This window comes from Chiloscyllium plagiosum, chromosome 6 (assembly GCF_004010195.1).
Source record: "Chiloscyllium plagiosum isolate BGI_BamShark_2017 chromosome 6, ASM401019v2, whole genome shotgun sequence".
Lineage (NCBI taxonomy): Eukaryota > Metazoa > Chordata > Chondrichthyes > Orectolobiformes > Hemiscylliidae > Chiloscyllium > Chiloscyllium plagiosum.
Genome location: NC_057715.1, coordinates 93,218,971 through 93,242,340, shown reverse-complemented (window position 1 = coordinate 93,242,340; position 23,370 = coordinate 93,218,971). Strand labels below are relative to the sequence as shown.

Below are 23,370 nucleotides of genomic sequence, written 5' to 3'. Positions count from 1 at the left end.
TATGGAATGAGCTGCCAGAGGAAGTGGTGGAGGCTGGTACAATTGCAACATTTAAGAGGCATTTGGATGGGTATATGAATAGGAAGGTTTGGAGGGATATGGGCAGGTGGGACTAAATTGGGTTGGGATACCTGGTCAACATGGACAGGTTGGACTGAAAGGTCTGTTTCCATGCTGTACATCTCTATGACTCTATGATAAGTGAATGCAAGAGAAGCGGGTTTTAGCCAGTAAATGCCCAATTCTTATTGATATTGGTTCTGAAAAAAATAGCTCCAACTAAGTTAATCGCTCTGTTTTGTTTACATCTTGATTTCAAATTGTAAACGTTCTTAAAATACAAAATACAAAAAAAAATACATTTATTCAACAGATATTCAATATGTTAACATGCTGAAAGATTTTCAAATTAATGATGAGGGGCAGACTGGCAGCCCAAAAGGTGCCTAAGATTCTCTTGAAAATAGGCAGTTCCAATAATATTGTGTTATCAATCTAGTAAAATTACCATAGTCCCAGAGGACTCTCTTTCATGCCAGAGACAGAGAAATACACAAATAATTATGATGATGTAATATGATAAATTTTCTGATAATCAATAGGATAAACATCAGTTCGGGATAATTGAAATATTATTTAGGTGAGATCAAGGAACTTTGGAAAAAGTAGAAAGACTTCTGAGTCTAGATACAACACTTAAGAAGCTTCACACCATCCAGGAAGAAGCAGCCCAATTAATTGGCATCACATCCATCCTCATTCACTCTCTTCTCCACAAAAGCTCCATAGTGCAGTGTGTACCTTCTCAAAATGCACTGCAGAAATTCAGCAAGGCTTCTTAGCTACCACCTTCCAAACCCACAGTCACTACCACCTAGAAGAATAAAGGCAGCAGATAGTGGGAGCACCACTAACTGCAAATTACTCTCGTAGCCACTCACGATTCTGACTTGGAAATATACTGCCATTCCTTGAGTGCTGCTGGGTCAAAATCCTGGAATTCCCTACCTAATGGAATTCTAGGGGACACAACTTTCTTTCATTCCAAACAATACTGATTTTCTGAGGAATGCAGGTTCAGTCTTTGGTCTTCATTGAGTCTTCTGATCTTGACTATAAATTCTCTATGTTTTGCTTCAGCACATTATGCAGTTGTTTCTATTTTTTTAAGCAAGCATGTACCTTTTTTGGATAATTAGCTAAGTTTAATTGTGTACTTTAACTCAGGAAAATTAGAAATACAGGGAAATGGTATTGAGGAAATTGTTGGAGCTGTAGGCTAACAAGTCCCCAGGTCCAACTGGAAGTGGTAATGACATAGTTGATGCATTGGTTTTAATTTTCCATAACTCCCTAAATTAGTGAAAGGTTTCATTAGATTGGAAAATAACAAATGTACCTTTTTTTTGAAAGAAGGAGACCAAAAAGTACAGATAAGTTAGCTTACTATTTGAGCATATAAATTAAGAGCAGTAGTACGATATTCAGTCATTCGAGACTACTCCACTATTCAATAAGATCATGTATTCCAAGTTCCACATTCCAGATGATATTTGATAAGGTAGTATGTCAAAGGTGGAAAATAAAACCTTACAGTTAACATATTGGTATTAAGGAACATGACTGGGTCATTTATAGGTTAGCCAGATGTCACAAATGGAGCTCCACAGAGATCAGTGTTGTGGCCTCAGCTTTTTGCAATTAACATAAATGACTTTGATGAAGAGACGAAAGGTATAGTTGCTAAATTTGCAGAAAGATGGGTAGAAAATTGAGTTGTGAAGAGATCATAAGGAAACAACAAATGGGATAGATTTATTAGATTAGATTTGTTTAATATTGTCACTTATGCCTAAGTACAGTGAAAAGTATCTAATGTTACCATGCACTGGTGCCAGCTTGGATTACAGAATAATTTACTGAATAAGCTATATAAAATGTAAAATACTGAATAATGATGTTAATGAAATAGCTTCAAAAGTTCATCTTACCCTCTATGTAGACTTCACTCTCTCTGCTCCTCCAGTCACTACCGTTCAACATCATCCCTGGGCAATGTGCTCCTTCGCTGCTTTCCCAGCTGGACACGGTCATGTTGCATGGGTCCTTCACCTCCTCCAACACTGGACATTGACTGATGGGCCCTGGCTCTGAATTGGCCAACAGTCTTCTGATGCCACCGTTCGAGATGCAAATGAGGTGGCAAAGATCTAGCAAACAGAATATAATGTGGGAAAACTTTAAATTGTCTATATTTTGGGAACAGTAGAAAGAAGCAGATTATCTAAATTGTGAGTGATTTCAGAGCTCTGGGATGCAGAGGGAACGGGGTATCCATTACATGAATCACAAAAGGTTAGTATGCAAGTACAGCAAGTGAATAGGAAAACTAATAGAATGTTATGGCTAAGTGTGAGGGGATTGGATGCAAAAGTAGGGAGGTTACATTTCATTTATAAAGATCACTGGTGAGGCCATACTTGGAGTGCTGAGTACAGTATTGGTCTCTTTTATTTCAGGAAAGAAGTTAATGTTTTGGAAATAGTTCAGAGAAAGTTTAACAGTCTAGTACTTGGAATGGCCAGGTTTTCTTATGAGGAAATGTTAGATGCACTAGCATAATATTCACTGGAGTTTAGAAAAGTAATAAGTGCCTAGATGAATACGTATAAGATCCTGAGGGATCTTGATAAAGTGGATGTGGGAAAGATGTTTCCACTTGAGGGAGAATCTAGAACCAGGGTCAGAATCTACCGAGGTGTGGAACAATGTGGGCTATGATGTGAAATTTAGAATCATGTGAATTTTCGAGCGAGCCCTTTCATAACACTGAGACTGATAAGTTTTATTTTCCAACCAAGACCTGAACATTGAGACAAGGGTCTCACTTGTGAATGAGGAAGAGCCTTTGAACAGAGATTATCACTCATTATGGCCCTCATTACTATTTAATCTGATCCCATTAATAAACAGACTTCGATTCTCCCATGCACTGGATAAAAATTAGAGCAAATACCTCATAAATCCAGCTTGATACTTGTTCCGTCAGACCTCAACTTTGAGCACTTTTCAGGGTACACATCACAGACAGCTATTGCATGCACCCCATGTCCACAGACTTTAACATCTGACATGTACCAGCCTCAGTGTATCATAACAGCCCATGATGTAATGCACTTAAAGTACACGTCTGTATTTCAAAGCTATACTTTGGAGCATACCAGCACCTTTCATTGTAATGCTGCTGCCAGGACACTTTGCTCACAGAGGCTGACACCTAGTTCACAATGGACCATGAAGCATCATTGTGCTGCTAGCTTGCTGTCTTACGGTGCACTTGCTTTGCACCAACCTGAATGTTCACGGCATCCCTGCCTTGCCATGCATTGCCTTTTTGCACTTTTCCCCTTAACAGGAGCTTAAAGGTTCACAGTACTTCTGTCATACATTGCTGTTCAGCACAGTCAGAAAGCCAGGCTGCTTCACAAACATGCATTAGACAAGGAGGTGCAAATTTGTGGTATGGCATCATCCTATCTCAAAGTCACACTTATCGCATACAAACTGCATGTGCATCAGCCAAACGGCCATGTCTTAAAGTCAAATGGGAGTAGTCCTCAGTCAACTCCTAGGAAGCTGCCATCAGTCAGGCAGTTCCCATACAGTCAGTCAATGATGTTGTCCGATACCAGTCAAGGGGCACAGCATGGACAGTCGGCCGCTTGGAATGACTAGATCCTCCCCTTGTAGAAGGGTGAAGAGCCGAATGTTGGGGACCCCGCCATCCATCTTCATTCTTTCTATGCTACGGTGACTGATTTCCCCTGAAATATGAAGAAGGGAGGGATTGGGTGAGATGAATGTGTCTGGCACAGGTGTTATTGCTAGTGCATGTGGGAAAAAGGTGGGGTGTCCCAAGTAAGTGAGAAGGCAGCTCAGAAGCCATGCAGAATTTATGGTTTGGGGGATTAGGTTGATGGAAGCAAACGAAGAAAGAATTTGCATGTGACAAAGGGAGAGGTAGAGCATGAGGCTTGGTGAGAGGTGAGTACAGAAACAGAGAAAGGCTATGTGCACCAGAAATCCCAGGATATCTTAGCGATGGCAAGTACTGTACTTCCAGCTGTGGCAAGGATAACGTTATAAGAGGGAGCATCATGGAGGAATCATTGGTAGTTGAGACATGTTTGGGATGATTGCACAAGAAACCCTGTAGGCCTCATGGACAAAAGCCTTCCCTGAAACTTGGTGAAAATGAGAGCCAGAATGTGGGAAGAGTAAGCTCTAGGTCTCAGTTTAAAAATAAGGGGCTGCCTATTTAAGACAGACATTAGGCAAAACCTTTTCTCAAGGAGGACTGTGGATTTTTGGAACTCTCTTCCTCAATAGCAGAGTGTTTGAATATTTTAAGGCAGAAGTAGATAGATTCTTGATTAGCAAGAAGGTAGATAGAAATATGCAATAATTGGTCCTGCCGTGATTTTATTGAATGGTAGAACAGACTCCCATCAGCTGAGTGGACCACTCCTGCTCTAAATTCATATATTCATTTATATTCATGGTCTGGATCAAATTTACACCATTACTTGTGTGGGTAAGTTGCAACATATAATCTTTTAATTCCACATGTAAATGAAATAAATTAAAAAGGCCACATAAATGATCTATTATACAGAGTACACAAGAAAATTGATTACTGCCTAGCTGTAAGGTGATCAGGTGATTTTCTTGATTGTTTTAAAAAATTATAAAACTGTATGGATATTTTGAATGGAAAGACACGGACAATTTATATTCACAAACTTTATTTTCTCATTTGTCTTCATTTATGAATCCTTCTTGATATGCTCCTTTCATCAATTTCAATGTTGGTAACTGAGTGCTGAGCATTTCTTAGTCTTGATCTGTAACAAGCTGTTCCTTTAGTGTCGCTAGGCCAAACTCTGGAATTCCTAGCCCAATGACATTGAGAGTCTACCCATAGCATATAGACTGCTGTGGATCAAGAAGGTAGCTCACCGCCACTTTCTCAAGGGCAACTTGGTCCAGCCAGTGATGTGTCCTTCCCATGAGTGAATAAAAAAAGCTATAAATCCCTCAGGTACCATTGCTCTTTGTCATGTGCAATACCTTCTTCTTATATACTTTTACAAATACCGCAGAAATGGTACAGATAACTTTGAACTTTTAAGAACATTGATGTCTGTTTACTCTTGAGTTCCCACAGGCTCCACTGTGAGTGGTAGCTAAATCATACCTGAGTTAACAATGATGAAGGGTACCTATGAGATATCAAATGATGTTAAAGTTATTTTCTTGCTACTTGTCTATGGTTCACATTGTAGTAAAGTGAAATTTTTTTAAAAGGAATTGGAAAATGGTTCAATACTTTGTAAGCTGGAAATCTGAAAACAGAAAATGCTGGACAAACCTAATTCTAGCAATATCTGTGGAAAAGAGAAAATTGTAACATTTTGGGTTAGCAAACTTTTATCAGAATTGGAAGATTTTAACAATATTTAAGCAAATGAATAATGAGGGAATGGGGGCAGAAGTGGTTACTTTGCAAATCACACATATGATGAGAGGCATTCATAGTTGATTCCAATTGTACTGTTTTGATTTCTGATGTATTGTGGCCTTGAATAGTTTCACTAGGAGGTGCTGCTAGGTCAGCTACAAAGCAAAAGCAACTCAAAGATGAAATAAAAGAGAAGCAATGCACAAGGGAAATTGTAAACCTAAGTGAAGAAAATACTTTACATCAATCAAGTTGTTACGTATTTCAGCACTGGTTGTCATTTGCCTTGATTTCAAATCTCTGAAGGGCTGCTCCTTGATGGCAGGCGGAACTCTAACAATTATAAGGACCTTCTGTTAATCCTAATGTTCTCCAAGCATTTTTCATGGCAGACAATTCAATGTTTTCTACCTTAGTGTCTGCCAATTTTTTCACCTTTAATTTTTACTTCTTGTCTCTTCAAGACATGATCGAATACTATGTCATCATTGTCAGTTGGTGGTCAAATTATTATTCTTTGGAAGACTGGGGACACTTCATGCTTGCCCTTACCTGATGACTGTAGAGCCAGGTGTTTAGCTAGTGCCACTTGTTTACCTAGTACTTAACAAGATAATGATCCTGGAGGACCAAGGGACATATACCAGTACAGGCCCACCTCTGCTGGCCAGTTATGATCAGGAATCAAACCTATTTTTGTTTGGTACAACTTATTTTTGTTTTTTTTCCCTTTTCAAGTGTTATTGCTGTGATCATCCTGAGTATAAGGTTAACTTGTGTGTAAGCTCCATGTAAGGTGCATTATGATCATGTATAATCCAGGGTGACCAAGTACTATCTTTGACCAAGGTCCATAAAAATAGCTAAAGTCACTGACCTGTGTACTTTTTCTTTCTTATGGGGAACTAGAGAAATGAACCTAAATTCTACCAGTTCATAGCACAATACAAAATCTCCACATTCACCTTAAAAACTGGTGCTTAGGGTTTGTAAAAAATGCAAGAAGCATAGTTCAAGGATTATCTTTGTCAACAAGTAGTAGTGTCCACACTACTGTTGTTATATTCCAACATACTGTTATATTTAACAGATAAATAATAAGTTATTAAAACTGTTTATAGTTGAACCTCGATGACAGCCCTTAGTACTATATCTGCACTGTGTAGTACAATATAGACTATAAGTGCCACAATGTAATTAATGAATTGGCTTTTAGTATATTTCAGATAATGTATCCCTTTCAAATTCAACTATAAGTGATCCAACAAAACTGGCTGATGTACTGCATGATTCTCAATGTATTGTGAATTGATGGTGACCATTGAAAACTTTCCTCAGTTTTATGAAGCCAAACACAATTGCCTACATTGAAGTAGTTTTAATTACACTAGTTTTCTTTTCCCTGAGTGTTTTTGCCTGAGTAGAAGAGTGCTTGAAACTCTCCACCATAAGTAAATTTTCTGTGGTTAAAAGTCATCTGGTAAAATTTCAGGCACGTCTAGAATCGCTGCTTGTATGTAACTACTATAATTGATGATAAAGCAGTAACTCACTTTTGGATTTTTATAAAATGTTTGATTTTATCAAATGGCAAGCAATTTGACTTGTAAAGATTGCAGTATTGTGTGTGGAGATTACAGCTGGGAGATTTTGTCCATGGCATAACAATAAAGTCACAGTTATATTTCACAGATTCTTGTTTAATTTTTTAACAAAGTAGTAAGTGATGACTAATCATATGAATGAATCAGATGCGGGAAAAGGCCAGTTGGCCCCTTTAGTTTGTTCTGCCATTCAATAAAATCATGGCTGATGTAATTGTGACCTCAACTTTACATTCTGATCTACCCAAGATTAACTTTGGCTTACTTGTTACTCAAGAATGTATCTGACTCTGCCTTTAAAATATTCAATGACCCTGTCTCCACCACTCTCTGGGGCAGTAAGTTTCAAAAGACTTACAACTCTCAAAGAAAATAATTACTCCTTATATCCATCTTAAGTGGGGGACTTTTACTTTAAACTGTGTTCCTAGTTGTAAATTCTCCCATAAGAGAAGAATTATTTTCAGTGTCCACACTGTCGTCTTCTCAGAATCTATGCCTCAATAAGGTTTCCTCTTACTTTTCTAAACTCAAGTGGATACAGGTCCAAAAGGCTAATTTCTAATGGCTCTGTATCATTTTCAAAATAAGCACTCCAGAACTGTACACAGTGCACCAGATGTGGTTTCACCAGTGCCCTGTGCATGCTAAACATTCCTACTTTCATATTTCATTGCCCTTGCAATAAACAATACATTTCTATTTACCTTCCTAATCATTTGCAGTATTTGCATACTAACTTTTTGTACCTGGACACCTAGCAACTCAGAGTTCTGCAGTCTCTCTATTTAAATAATATACTGCTTTTTTATTCTTCTTGCCAAAACAGACAAGTTCGCATTTTCCTACATTATACTCCTACCAAGGTTTGCCCAGTCATTCAATCTACCTTTATCCATTTTTAGGCTCCTTATGTCTTTTTCATAACTTAGTTCCCTACTTATTTTTGTGTCATGAGCAAATTTAGCAACAATAGATTCCGTGCCTTCATCGAGGTAATTGAAATAACTTATTGCCATTTCTATTTGCTCTAGAGAATGTAGTGGCAAGCTTCTTTCTTGAATGACTGCAGTCCATGAGGGAAATAGGTACACCAATATTACTGCTAAAGGTAGTTCCAGGATTTTGACCCAGCAACGGTAAAGAAATAGCGGTATAATTCTAAGTTAGGATAGGGTGTGGTTGAAAGGGAACTTGGAGTCAGGAAACCTGACCTTAGGTCAATGGAGACAACATTATAGGTGAGCAAGCATAATAACAAGTGTTTTAATTGAGTTGGTAGTTATGGATTTTCTTCTGATACCAACGCCTTGTACATTCTCCCTCTCTTTTGCACTACCACATTGGTTCTGCCCTTTGGAATTCCTAATATTAATTGTTTGCCTTGCTACTTTTTTCAGCTTTGAAATTCAAAAACCTTGCCATAAAACTGACCTCTTTCACTCGGCTTTTGGTGACCCCTTATAATATTTCCTCATTTGACTGATTTTTCTCAATCCACCTTTTTCTGTGTTAAGGCAGTATGTAAATGCAAGTTGTTGTTTGCACAATCTGTGTGCATCTGCAAAGTTGTGGTACTTGTGTAACAAATTACAGTACAGCCGCTAAATATGGAAAGTTATGGAATGCCACATTAGGCTACTTACCCTACTTATATACCACAGTACATGTATCAGCTTGTCACCGTGGTTACAATCAGTTGTCAGTTCAAGTTTCAGTTTAAAGCTTTAGTACATTATCCAAGCTGAGACTTAATGCAGAACTAGATGAGTGTTACATTCTCAGAAGTACTGTCTTTCATATAAGTTATTTAGGCAGATTTTGAGTAATCCCATCAGCAATCCAACAGAATATCAGGGATATATTAATGTCATAATTAGCATTTATCCCCACACTGGACAGATTAACTGTTTACAATGCTTAGTTTGTGGGATCCTGCTGTGTGCCAATTGTTTACCATTGTTACCTACAAAAAGGCAGTTAAATGCAGCAACATTCAGAATGTGTTGCAAACATAAAGTTAAATGCAGCAACATTCAGAATGTGTTGCAAACATAAAATGCATCATATAAGTGCAAGTTCATTCATTTCTATTGTACTGAAATCTGTATGGTACAATTGTAGTTGCTGCTGTTCTCAGTGCATCCAAGTACCTATGATAATAGTTTCTCTCTTGCTCAAATCAAATAAGTCATTGTATCTGGAAAAGAGATTCATTTTTTATTACAAAAACAATGCTGATTTCCTTAAATTATTTTGTTGTAAGGTTAGATTTTTACCTCTGTGTAGAATCATTGAATTTTACAGTACAGAAGGAGGCCATTTGACCCATTGTGTCTCTACCAACTCCGGAAAGAGGTACCCAGCTAGAATGGGACCACAGATGGGAGTGAACTTTAGAAACAAAACTGAAATGAGAAAAGCCAATTTGTGATATAATATTGGTTTTGGGCTGGTAGAAAGTGAATTTCTTCATAAAACAAAGCAATGACAGAAAATGAAATATTTTTATGCTGCAAGTACCCTCCCTATAATTTAAGTAAGTTGCCATTGAATATAACGAAATAATTGTATAATGTTAAACTGTAATTCTATATATCTGTTTGAAATCTGTATTTAACATAAACTTTAAAACTGGAGTGACTATCAAGAAAAATTATTTTAATTCCATTCATGTGACTCTAGATGTGACACATCTGAATGCATTGTAGCACTCTAGTTTCTCTGCAAATACCTGTACCTGAGCTTAAATGCTTATGTCAGATCCATATTTGGCCTATGACAAGGCAGTCAGATAATAAAAGTAGCATTATTTCATCTTAGCGTGCCACATCTAAACATTCCCAATATTCAACGTCATGTTCATACAGCATTGTGCAATACAAAATTAATGTTGTTATTTCTCTTGTTCCTTAGAAATTATTTTTCTCCAAAGCCTGTACAGTTCTCTGACTAAAGCATTTCTATGTTTAAAACACAGGCAGGCATATTCTAGATCTTTGATAATGCTGTGGTAAACTGGATGGATTTAGCCTTTGATTCCTCTTCATAAATGTTCTGAATGACAAGACCTACCAACACATTAACAATTTTGGAAAATCAATCATATTCCAATCTTAATATATTTCCTCTGATGAGTGAGTCAATAATTATAGTTCATGGATTCAAACTATTGGAAAAAGATCTAAAGGACAGATGAAGAAAAGAAAATCCTTTGGAAAGCTTTTGGAATCTGAAACACCCGAAAAGGTGTTGAAACTGGTTCTTTAAATAATTTTAAAAGGTAATTTAAAAGCAACTTACAGGATGACAAATAAAAAGAGAGGATTTGGGACTAAGGAGCACCTCTCTTTTAAAGACCCAGCACTGGCACATTAAGCCAAATGAAACTCTTTCTGCCCTATGTTTCAACTCAGTACCTGTCCCCAAAGCCTTTGCCCCATATCTGCAGTTTATAAAATAGCTTAGTTTGATGTCACATAGAGTGAATTTGTCTTCATAATTCTTTGCACAGTAAATTCCTAATCTCAAGTTTACCCGTAAATATCAAATGGCGAACAGTTGCTTGTCTGGAAACAGCAAAAATTAGAGGGTAAAGCACTTCATGTTGCTCATTACTGATGACTCAAAAGTGGTATTGATAGAAACCTGAAAGTGAGTCTTGGCCAGAGAATGTGCACAATTTGAAGCGAACTTGAAATAAGGGAGGAAATCAAATGCACTAAAAATAGGCTGTTGGTAAAAACACAATAACTTTTAGATTGAACTTGGACTTGCATTAACAGTAACTTTTTGTTATAAAAATGTAACCAGTACAAATTATATATCCTTGGAATTCTTCAAATTAAAAGATTGTATGAATTTGTAGATGTTGTGGGAAATAAATTGTGTCCTTTATTTTTACATTCTCTCTATTTTACACTTCCTCTTTACTTCTAATGTTCCAGGCTTTTCTTATCTTAGTGTTGATTTTATTTATTGGTTGTTTTAATTGCTTGTTATCATGACTTTCCCTTCGATTTCCCTCAGCATTTTCCCAGTGGTACTTTTTTAAAAAGTTCAACATTGTTTCTTGATTTTGCATTCTCTCAGTTGTATCCTTTTTTTTAGATCTACAGTTTTCACTGCCAATGCCTGAAATATCCTTCAGTCCAGAAACTATTTTGATGAAAGAATGAGAACAGGATCTAAATGAGGGCTGTGCTTAAAGAGAAACCTGTATGAAAGTCTGGCTTAGGCACACAATTTTAGACCTATGATGGTTACCATAATTTGAATTTGCCTAAGCCAGAAATCAGCAGGACTGATCAGGCCCAATATTTGTGGAGCAATGCTGGATATGTGGGCTCCATATGATCTGTGATTTCCACTGAAGGTATGGACTTGCTGATTAACACCAGGCAGAAGATTTCAGTGTGGTTCAGGGTTCAAATGAGAGCACACATGGGTTTTGAATCAAGCCACTGGACATCCTGGTAAAAGAGATCCAGGTGAGGAGGAGCAATGTGTTGTGTCTACTATGAAGAGGAGTCCATTTCACTTTCCTGTCCATTTCTACAATGCTACCTGTTTACCTTGCTTCATATCCCCCTTCCTTTCCTCCACAGTGAAGGGCAACAGCTAGCAAGGAACCCACAATCTTTCTCCTGATTACTCCTACAAGATGTCCATTCAAGTGGAGTAATAGCATTCAACGTATTTCATGAGATCCTCAGAGAATTTTGAGGCTAAATGTAGATTTAATGTTGGTGAAGTCTTAGTAAGGTATCCTAGAAGATCCCCCAATATGTTTCAAAAGTCCTTGCCATCAGCTGCAAATGAAAAGTAATAGTGATTAATATGGATATTTTCCAATCAAGCTGTTTCAGAGTTGTGATGACACACCTCTGGAGCAGATGGGACTTGAACCCAGATTTTCTGGCCCAGTATACCATTACGAAGTACTTGGAATCTTTAGCAATGAATCCTATAGAGTTGGTTGCAATAGGAAAAGGGTATGAGATCAAATGCAGACTGTCAAAATACTGTGCCGAATCATTAGTGACAACCAGCAGACAAATTAAACTCTTGGTGATCTTTTGGGTGGCGTTCATAATGCAAATTTCAATCCTTTCATCATGATGCATCTTTCGTTCTATATGGGCTGTACTGGATGAGCTGTTCTTGTACAATTGCTTCAAATTCAAGTGCACTTTAGCATCTAAGGTAAGTACAGAAAATTAGTCATTCTTTCTTTACATTAGTTCATTGCTTTCTTGAATATTTGCTTTAATGTAAATTGCATGCATCCTGTTGCTGTCAATATGTCAGATTTCAGTATGTCTTTGTTGGTGCATAACATCAAAAGAATTGTGAGCAAAAATAGCAGTTTAAACTCTAATCTTCAGTGCTTAACTGATCAACAGAAGAAATTATCAAAATAAATATATCTGGATTTTAAAAAATTGTGCTCTCGTTAATTTCATTTTCCAAAGCCAAAATGACTGGCAAATAGCTAATTCTCAGCCTAAATAGCTAATATTCTAAACTTGCAAACAAGCAAAATGAACTTGAATCTCTAACCCACCATTTTTAAAGTTATCTTCCACCACATTTAGATCACCACGTGTTTCCAATGGAAGAGGACAAACTGACATTTGCTCTGCAGATGCAGCTTTGTGGCTGGCCTATTAGCAAGAGATGAAAGGAGCTATGGGCTATTCACTGTACCTTGCCTCAAACTGAGTATCCCTAAGTGTATTCCACAAGGAAAACATAATGCAAAGAGGCATGTCCACACAGCATTTTCCTACTTTTAGCCCAACATGTTCATGTATCAGCTTATTATGTCACTGGACAACCTACCAGATTTAATATTTTAAAAAATAATTTTCTTTTTGTTATTCTTTCTACAGTCTGTTATAGCTGTGAGGAAAGAAAAGATTTAAAAATTGTTTTTTTTTCTGCATATCTGTACTATTCCTTTGGGTTTTTTTTAAAAAAGCATTCCAATTGTAAGTACCTCAGATAAAAGGTCTAGAGTGTCTCAGCTGATACATTTATTCTATCCATTTCTTTCCCTTTCTTGACATTAATGCCTCGAGGCTGTTCCACCAGCACCAACAATGTTGGATCCAGCCATTCTTCATGTATGGCGAATGCACCAACAATTTAGACAAGGATTTTTTTCTCTGTAATTCACTAACTGGTGATAAGAAGCTTATGTCTCTTTTTCTTGCTAATTTGCTGAAGAACTCCTGGCAATTGTAGCAGTCCTGCAATGTCCTTTCTGAGAACAGCATATATACAGCTATTTCAGTACGTGCATTATCCAACTGAATCACTAAGTCATTTTAAATTACTTTGAACTCCTCCCTGTACTGTGAAATGCAGTGATGCTTTCTGGCCAAATTCCTGGTGATGTTATTGTTATTCTTTCTCAGGAACATAGATGAAGAAACACCAAGTCAATGTTGCTCTACTTGACCATCCCGGTAACCGTGTGATAATAGAACTGTTGGCTAATCACAGAAGTCCCCCTCTATTCATTAATCTACACTCGACCCAGATATTACGTGAAGAAAACTCTAGTGGCAGAGCCTATTTGGGGAACTCGTGCCCAAGTTGTGCTGTTCCAGCAATAAAGTTTCAACTTTGATCTCCAGCATCTGCAGACCTCACTTCCTCCTCTAATCACAGAAGTCCCCCTCTATTCATTAATCTACACCCGACCCAGATATTACGTGAAGAAAACTCTAGTGGCAGAGCCTATTTGGGGAACTCGTGCCCAAGTACTCTTCTTTTTCATAATAAAACAAAAATGAGGTTTTTTTTAGAAAAGATACAGATGTTTGCAGGTACAAGTATTATTTTATTGGTAGAACAGTAGAGCAGGCTTGAAGGCTGAATGGATTGGCAATAGATTTTTATATAGAGGTGAGAATGAGTGGGCTGGGTGCTGCCAGGTATGGATTGCTGACAAATGGGAGTGATGGGGTTAGGGAGGTTGGAATGAGGATAGCTAGCTAGCTTTCAATGGACACCTTTCCACCTGCTCAGTACTGCCCCTCAATTTAGCACAGAGTCAAAGAGGGTCATTCCACCTCCCACCACACCCTCCACATCAGACAGTCTGCTAACACACCTAACAGAGGGACCTCATCAGTTCTAAGGAAGGGTCTCTGCACCCAAAATGTTATCTCTGATTTCTCTCCACAGATATTACCAGACTTGCTGAGCTTTTGGAGCAATTTCTGTTTTGAGAAAGTGGTTAAAAAGGCATATGGGATCCTTGGCTTTTTAAATAGAGGCGTGAGGTTCAATAGTAAAGAAATCATGGTGAATCTTCATAAACATCATGTTCAGCATCCCCAAAATGTGATCCATTTTGAAGATTGTACTTCAGGGAGGATGTAAAGAATCTTGAACAGCTGCAGAGCTCGTTTATCAGAATGGTTCTCAGGATGATGGAGTTCAGTTTTTTAAATACGCAGGAGAAACTGGGGTGTTTTCCTTAGAGAAGAGAAAATGAAAGCAGATTTGAACAAAGTGTTCATAGGTTAGGGTCCAGACAAGGTAGGTGAAAGGAAACTGTATCTAATGGCAGAGGGTTGGGAACCAGAGGACATCAATTTAAGATGTTTGGCAACACAACCAATGGGAACATGAGCAAATTGTTTTAAGTGGTGACTAGTTAAGATCTACCATGCAGTGCCTGATAGTGTGGTAGAGACAGATTCAACTGTGACATTCAAAAGGGAGTTTGATGAGCTTAATGAAGAGAAACATTTGCTAGGGAAAGGATAGGACTACAGAAGCTGACTTGCTGTTACAGAAAGCTGGCATAGACACAATGGACAAATGTCCTCCTTCTGTGCTGTAACAATTCTGTGATTCTGAGTTCATTTTTTTCAAACATGCTGCATGTTTTTGTCAGCTGTTTGCTCATTTATTCAAAAACAAATTCTCTTCCAGTAGATCAATACTTTGTTCTGCTGCAAGCAGTTATTCACATTTTATTTAAAAATGCAATAGTTTCTGCTTAAACTATGCTGTCAGTGAATAGACTAATTACAGTGCTCAAATGAAGCTTGTGGTACTGCCCCTTACCTCTGGCATTACAAACTCAGAACAAACTAGATCCAGATAAGGGACTTTAGGCCAAAGTCTGTCCTTTCCCTTTCCATCCTTCAGAACACCACAGCTCCTGTCTTTCAAGCACTTATAGCTTTTATGTTTTGTGTGACTAAGTCAGATGGACTGATGACACATTGTGAATGCTCATGCTGTGCGCTTAATGCTACAATAGTGCACGGTGGAATGGTAATAGCTTCCTGATGCCCTAAGGCAAGTATTAAACCTCACTGGCTTCTTTTAGTCATTTCAAACTTCTTGTATGAACATGTCAAGCATTGACTTGACTTCAAATTTTCTTGATTTTCATTTTAGTGATGCTCTGTCTAACATTTTATTTCACAACATTCATTGACAAATGTTGATTAATATGGGCACTACTTGTTACATTTTCCTCTGTTTGTTTTCTCCCCCAAAGGTGGCAACTTTTACTGAGGATGCAGTTGCTGCAGAGTTGGCAGTTGTCCAGTAACATATCCAAGTGGGTATCATTTATATGTAAACCAAAACTGTGAATGTCAACAAATGAGCATCACAACTAAACCCATAAAGTATGAACATATGGATACTTTCCAGCAGGGGTCACTAGACCAAGAGCAGGGGTGAGATCCCATTAAAAGGACATGGAAGCTAATCACAGTAGAGCCATTGCCACTGTAGCAGAAGTAAAAACAAAACTCTCAAATTGGGAAGGAAATGATGAGGTGTATTTAACACTTCAAAATTAGTTTTATTTATTTTTTGGTTGGTAGAATTCTTAGCCATTTTCTGATCTTCTGTCCCTGAAGGGTGTTGACTCATTGAGAGAGTGCAGTTGCTCATCATGGCCTCACCCAAGACACCATTATTCATGTACACACCTTAAGAATAAGTGTCATCAAAAATCTTATTTATCATGGGAATGTCATGCTTTAATTCACAGGTGTTTTGAGCAGAAATGACTGGATAGCAAGCAGTATTTTGGCATGTGATAGTCTCCCTTTGTTCAGGGCATTCAGGCCAAAATGTAACGCTCCTCTCCTGTCCCACTTGAGGTTAGTTAATGCAACCAAAAGAAGGGATCGAACCTAGGTTTTGAGCGCATGATAAAATATTGTCACTTCATTTAATAATTTAATAGAATGCAATTCTATTTCTTTAAAGACCAATAGATTGTTATTATGCTGTCTCAGGCAAGAAAGTATAACTTGGTTAACAATGAGGTATTTAAACATTGTGAAGGCCACAGTCCTGCCACAAATTCCATTCCTTAGCCAACAGTTCCATCCCCCTCACTGGCCATGTTGAGGGCTGAATCAGACTGTTAGCAACTTTGTCATCTATTAGACACTGAACTAAGCTATCAAACAGCATATCATCTTCAACTCCAAGATGGCCTACTGTCAGCTCTGTAATAACAGTTCTCTCCATCCTTACTGCGGTTCATCTGCAGCAGGAACCCTGACCCATGCCTTGTTATTATCAGTCTCAGCTACTACGCTCTAGGCCAGCTTGCCACCTTCCATTGTCTGTTAAGTAGAGTTTATTTGAAATGCTGATGCCCATATCCTAATCCACATTAAGTTCAGTTCACTTATCCTCCCTTTGCCAGCTAATTTACATTAGCTCTCAGCAAAGTCTTGATTTTAAAATGTTCATCTTTGTGTTCAAACCCAATAAGGCCTTGCCTCTCCCTATCTCTGACCTAATAACTTTACAAGACTTAATGCTTTTCCAATTTTAATCTCTTACTCCACCCACCAGTTTTCATTTCACTACCATTGATGTTCATGCCTTCAGCAGCCTAAGCCCTACATCTGAATTACATCCCAAATCAGTCTTCATCTCATTCTCTGTCTTCTCCTTCAAATCGATCCTGATAACTCCTTATGAAACTTGGTTTCAAATGTTGTCTCATTATTTGTGTGGAGATATCTGAAATGTTTTATTACATTAAGGACACAATATAAGTTATATGTCAGCAAGATCAGAATATTTGTTGTAAAACTACTTTTTTTTTAACTGTGTAGAACTAGATTGCTGGGCACAATCTGTCAATAATTGACATTTAATTAGTGGCAATGGACTCTTGGACCAACAAAATCAAGAACTTTCATCCAGTGTCGTCATAATTACTATGGTTAGAAAAAAACGCAGAAGGGGCAATATTCATCATCTTGGGAACATGTTCTAATCTGAAAACAACGTTCTGAACAAACACACATTCCTGGTGACACACCTGGGGCACATGCACTATGCAGCAGCCAAGAAAACAGTAGAAGTCTATAAAAAGAGGCCTCATCAAATAGGCTGGAATACGTTTGTGAATTACAGTTCTTTACAAAAGAACAAAACAATCCAAGTGCAATATGGTTAGAAATATGCAGGGTACCATTGGTGTTAAGGGCCTGTCTATGGAATGACCTCTTATTTCAGGTTAGGCATACCATACACCTGAGGAAGACTTTACTGTAATTCTTCCCTAACTCAGCCCCAAGTGCCTACCTTAGTGCATCAAGGTAATGTTTGTCCAATTTTCACTCTAGCTATTCAATGGTACTTCTAAGGTGGTTAGAAACTTTATACTGAGGCCCATCTGGCTAAAATCTCAATTGAAACTATTCAATCTCACTTTTGTCTAGTAAATGAGATGGTGCACATAGGAACAATCTGAGCTAAATTTCAATATAAGTCCTGAAGGTGAAAGATGAGTGTCTTGGTCACTGTAGGTCAGTCCATCACAAATATTCATTTTTATGAGTGAAAACCTGGAACACTGTGTAGTTTTAACGCATGTCAGTACAGTTTCTCCTTAACTGTAGTGTTAACTTGACTGTGGACAAATGACTTATTGTACCAGTTTTACTGGGTTTCAGGTACTCCAGTTAGGCAGATTGCTAGAGAACAAGAGTGAAATTAACATGGTATGTGATTGGTGACAATTCCAGTTTATAAATGAACTAGGAAAAACAAGAAGTATGGACTAGGAAGAATGGTGTTGCACAGGTTCATACTATAAATGTTTATGTTCACAAAGGAAATTATAATTTTATGTCCACTTTGTAAGTATTATGATCCCAATTCTTGGCTTTAGTTGATCTCTGCTGGAACTGCAGTATGAGGTGAGGTTGCGGAGGGGAAAGTTGATATTAGCGGTTGTCACACTATAATTGTCTGTAGGAGAGATGATGTTCAGTAATTCACTGGTTGTTACTGGAAAACATGTGTATGTGGACATTATGGAGGGCATCAAGGCGGAACAACTTATGAACATTCAATGTCTAGAATATATATGAAGAATGGTCAAGATACTAAAGCATCACTAACACCTGTGGAAGAGTCACATTCTGCAGAAAATAAAGGAGAACATTGAGAGAAAAAGATTAGATGACAAAATTAGTTTTAACTGTGTTTGCGTTGCAGAGAGACAGAACAGTTAGGGAAATGCAAGTAACATCAAGAATAATTGTTAATTGCAAAAATATTGGCAAGTATTAATTTTACAATAAATAACACAATGTCCTTTTGAAAGGTAATGTTTTTAAATAATGGCCAGTGATTCGCAGCTTTAAACAATCATATGGCAATAGCTAATGTACTAAATGTTATGTCATGGCCAAATATTAAATTATTGATTCTTGTAATAAACTTTTACTATCGTCAACCTTATTAATCTGTCAGTGAAAATGCATCAGCAACACTAGTCATTAATCCAATACCTGGTGCTAAATGAAGGTGACCCGAATTGATGATAATGTTTCCATGAATTCTTTCTCTTTGTAGCAACCACCACACTCTAGTGCATTATTTCTGCTTTTAGACAATAGACAATGGGTGCAGGAGAAGGCCATTCTGCTCTTCGAGCTGCACCACCATTCATTATGATCACGGCTGATCATCCTCAATAAGTATCCTGTTCCTGCCTTATCTCCATAACCCTTGATTCCACTATCCTTGAGAGCTCTATCCAACTCTTTCTCAAACGAATCCAGAGACTGGGCCTCCTCTGCCCTCCGGGGCAGAGCATTCCACACACCCACCACTCTCTGGGTGAAGAGGTTTCTCCTCATCTCTGTCATAAATGGCCTACCCCTCATTTTTAAGCTGTGTCCTCTGGTTCTGGACTCATCCATCAGCAGAAACATGTTTCCTGCCTCCAGAGTGTCCAATCCTTTAATAATCTTATACGTCTCAATCAGATCCCCTCTCAGTCTTCTAAACTCAAGGGTATACAAGCCCAGTCGCTCCAGTCTATCAGCGTAAGGTAGTTCCGCCATTCCAGGAATTGACCTCGTGAACCTACGCTGCACTCCCTCAATAGCCAGAATGTCTTTCCTCAAATTTGAGTGGATAACCATACATTTATCCACATTAAACTGCATCTGCCATGCATCTGTCCACTCACCTGTCAGGTCACCCTGTAATCTCCTAACATCCTCCTCACATTTCACCCTGTCACCTAGCTTTGTATCAGCAAATTTGCTAATGTTACTATTAATACCATCTTCTATATCAATATATATTGTAAAAAGCTGCGGTTCCAGCACTGATCCCTGTGGTACCCTACTGGTCACAGCCTGCCATTCCGAAAGGGAGCCGTTTATCACTACACTTTGTTTCCTGTCAGCCAACCAATTTTCCATCCAAGTCAGTACTTTAATTAGAACATTTGCTTATTTAAATACAATTTTTGAAAATGTTTAACATCACTTATGTACATACTATGTTGGAAATGTCAGATTAGGCCCGTGTGCTGATTGAGTTGGTAAAATGTTTTAGCTGCTTTGACTAATCCTCGGGAATGAATATTCTTTGAAAATATATTTTAATTTCAGGTAGGGTAATCTTGATTGAGTTGGTACTGTAGATGTAACTTGTCGCGTTGCTTTTATTTTCAGGGAAGTTGCGGTGTAATGGCTTGTAAATAGGTGAAGACACAAGTCCCAAACAGATTAAAAACACTGTCCTCGGAGTGCTTTAGGTGTGGAATCGTTTGGTTGACATGCTGTTAACGGAAGAAAATATTCAATAGACTGACATGGTAGTTCCTATCTAGAAAATATTTTCTTCTAGATAAAACCACAGCATTTAAAGCAAGAATCGTGTCGCGTTTCAACGCCTTCCTTTAGATTTAGCTTCGAAACGATGCCAAAATATGCAAACTGATTACATCTTTTGTGGCTGTTCCAACCTTCTTTGAAGTTCAAAATCGTTGTGAAGTTATTATTTCTTTTTTGAAAAAAGCCATAATGTTACTCATTTCGTCCAAATCTTTCGACTTTAAATCTAACAGCCTTTCCTTCTAACAGGTAACCTCGGGGGCGGAGCTCAGACCGTATTGATACGGGTGACAAAATTAGAGTGAACTCAGGTTGAACTCAGGGATTCAGTTCTAATCCGCAAAATGCAGAGTATACTCGAAGTAAACAAAACTCCAGATTGAACTAATTTCAGTACTGAAGCCGAGTGTCTGGTCCATTTGTCGGTGTGGAAGTGACTCAGATTTTTTTGGAAGTGGGGGTGGGGGGGGGGGAGAGAAATCTGTCAATATTTGACATTGGTTAACCGCTGTTCCAGAAATACAACAGGTCTGCAGGAGAACAGGGTGTGCAGTCTCGATCACTCTCACGCACTTTCTCAAAATCACTGTCACACTCAGGTTGCAGAGCTTCAAAGGCTGTCCCGCAAATCGAATTAGGCTGAGTGTACAACTGTCGACTTTAATTTTCATGCCTTGAATAAACAGTACCATCCTTTCGGATTTTGCAACGCCAGCTTTGCGTCGGGAGCCAACACGTTCCCATGATTTCATGAGGGACTTCAAACCTCTGCGGCCCTCCGAGCCTGCCCTCCTTTCTGTGAACTGGGGGATTTTTTTTTTGGTAGATAAAAGTCCACTGTCAGACTGTCAAAATGGCTGTGTGTCTGTACGTGTTTGTTTTTATGTGTGAGTAAGCTCCCCGCCATGTGTTTACTCATGTTGGTGGTGGGCGGACTTTGATGAGCTCCGCCTCATCAACCTAACTTGAATGGTTGGGGGACGGGGACGGGGGTGCAGACAGTGTATGGGGCAGGGGAGAGGAAAGAAGGGGGCGGGGAAGGACTCGGTCATTTCCCGGGGTCTCATTGGCTGGAGGTCCCCGGCTTCTACGCGGATTCCGATGTCGATTGGAGCATCTAGCTGCCCATCAAGCTGTCTCCGCCTCCTCCCTTTGTCACGCAGAGCCATCAGGTTAGGCGGCTCGGCCCAGAGTACAATACAGCGCTTGTCTGTACAGAGGAAAGTAGGACAAATGGTACGATAGGGTCATGAAGGTCTATGAGCATTATTATTGTTTTGTCAACGTGTTCTTGTTTTCTGTGTAATTTGTTTTCTGCTCTTGTTGGAAATCGGTTTTTTGTTGGAGTTTTTTTTATATCAGAAGGGACATTATTTTTTTTCTTGCTGCCCCAAGTGACGAAGTAACTTTTTTTCCCCCACAAAGTTTTTCTTTACTCCTCGCGAGTTGCGTTTAAAGCCGAGAGGGAAAGGTGGGGGGGGGGAGGTGGGGGGTGTGAATAGACGGACAGACAGAGAGGGAGGAAAACAAACTTCAAAACTCCAGTCATGGCCGAGGCACCGCCGCTTCAACAGGTCGTAGAGATCGACCCCGATTTCGAGCCGCAATCCCGGCCCCGTTCCTGCACCTGGCCCTTACCCCGGCCGGATTTCAGCTGCGCTTCGTCCCCGGCTTCGGTGAAGCAAGAAGGGCAGAGCGAGTTCAACCTGACCCCGGAAGGGGCCGGCCGGGTGAGCGCTTCGGTGTCGCCGGCTCTGGTGCTGGAGGAGCAGGACGAGGACTTTGAGCAGAAGCCCGCTGTTCTCGGACTCGAGTGCTGCGGTGACTTCCAGTGCCAACAGCAGCAGCAACAGCAACAGGATGGCTGTCACCATCAACATCAGCACCAACAGCAGCAAGTCCCCTCGGCCGGAGCCGCTTCGGCAGCCCAGAGAAAGAGTAGCTCTTCTCGGAGAAATGCTTGGGGGAACCTGTCATACGCCGATCTCATCACCAAAGCCATCGAGAGCTCCCCGGAGAAGAGGCTGACCCTGTCCCAAATCTACGACTGGATGGTCAGGAGCGTCCCTTACTTCAAGGATAAAGGAGACAGCAACAGCTCTGCTGGATGGAAGGTGGGTTCAAAATAACATTTAGTTTTTTTTAAATCTTTTTAAACTTTGTACTATGTGTATACATATTCAATACAACCAATTCAGTTTTCATTTAGAAACAGAGGTTTTGGTGAAAAAATATCGATATTCCCAATAGTGCATATTGTAAGGTTATTCTACTTTCCGAATCCACTTAGCGCCAATTGTTGTCCAGCAGGAAGGAAGTCTGATGGGAATGATAGGAATGACTCTCGCAAAGATCTGACACTTTAAATATTCCGCTTTCAGGACTACAAGATATAGCTGTAAAAAAAATTGCACCTTTTTAAATGATTTACTGCTAATCATATGTCGTACACTCCGCAGAGATAAAGGGTGACTTTTTAAATCATATTTTCCCACCTGTTTTGGAGAGTGGGATAATATTGTGTTCAGTGGAAAATCACACGTGTGACCAAAACGGGTCCAGTCGGTCTAGTTACCAAGAAATTGTCCATTAGGTAAGAGGTGAGATCAGCTGCTCTCACACAAACACTGACTACTTCACGATGGATTTCCACATGTAAAAGAAAACAAAACGGACAGCATCTTCCACAACTTCAAAAACAAATCACTGTTAGAAGGTCCGGAAATGCTGTCCCGATGAACTCGCGCTGCCTTTTATTTTAGATTTTACATTATTGTCGCAACTTGCATAGCCTTGGCAAACAAGTGACGTGTAAATAAATCGATATTGCCTGACGTACGTCCCAAGTTTCCCAAACCAAATAAAACATTTTTTGTGCCATTAGGTAGGTTCGTGGTTGATATTCTGTATAGTGAGCAATTAGTTTTTCTTTCGAATGGGTGGGGACGGAAGATACTAGTGAGGAAGAGAATGTCGGAAATCTTGGGAGTAAATGTTAACTGTTGAGCAGCTCTCTCGGTTTTCTCATGCATTACCTTATTAATTCAACCCAGACCAGTAAGGCAATATAGTATATACAACAAAAGGTAGCATT

General features: G+C 39.0%; 1 protein-coding gene across 1 annotated transcript in view; it reads left to right on the top strand.

Annotated features, from left to right (window-relative positions):
• Nucleotides 1–20,957: 20,957 nt before the first annotated feature.
• Nucleotides 20,958–23,370, top strand: part of foxo1a (forkhead box O1 a) — an 87,433-nt gene continuing 85,020 nt past the window's right edge. The window contains exon 1 of the mRNA XM_043692126.1: nt 20,958–22,390. Within this exon, the coding sequence (XP_043548061.1) occupies nt 21,824–22,390 (567 nt within the window). The 5' untranslated portion in view covers nt 20,958–21,823. The remainder of the gene's footprint in view (nt 22,391–23,370) is intronic.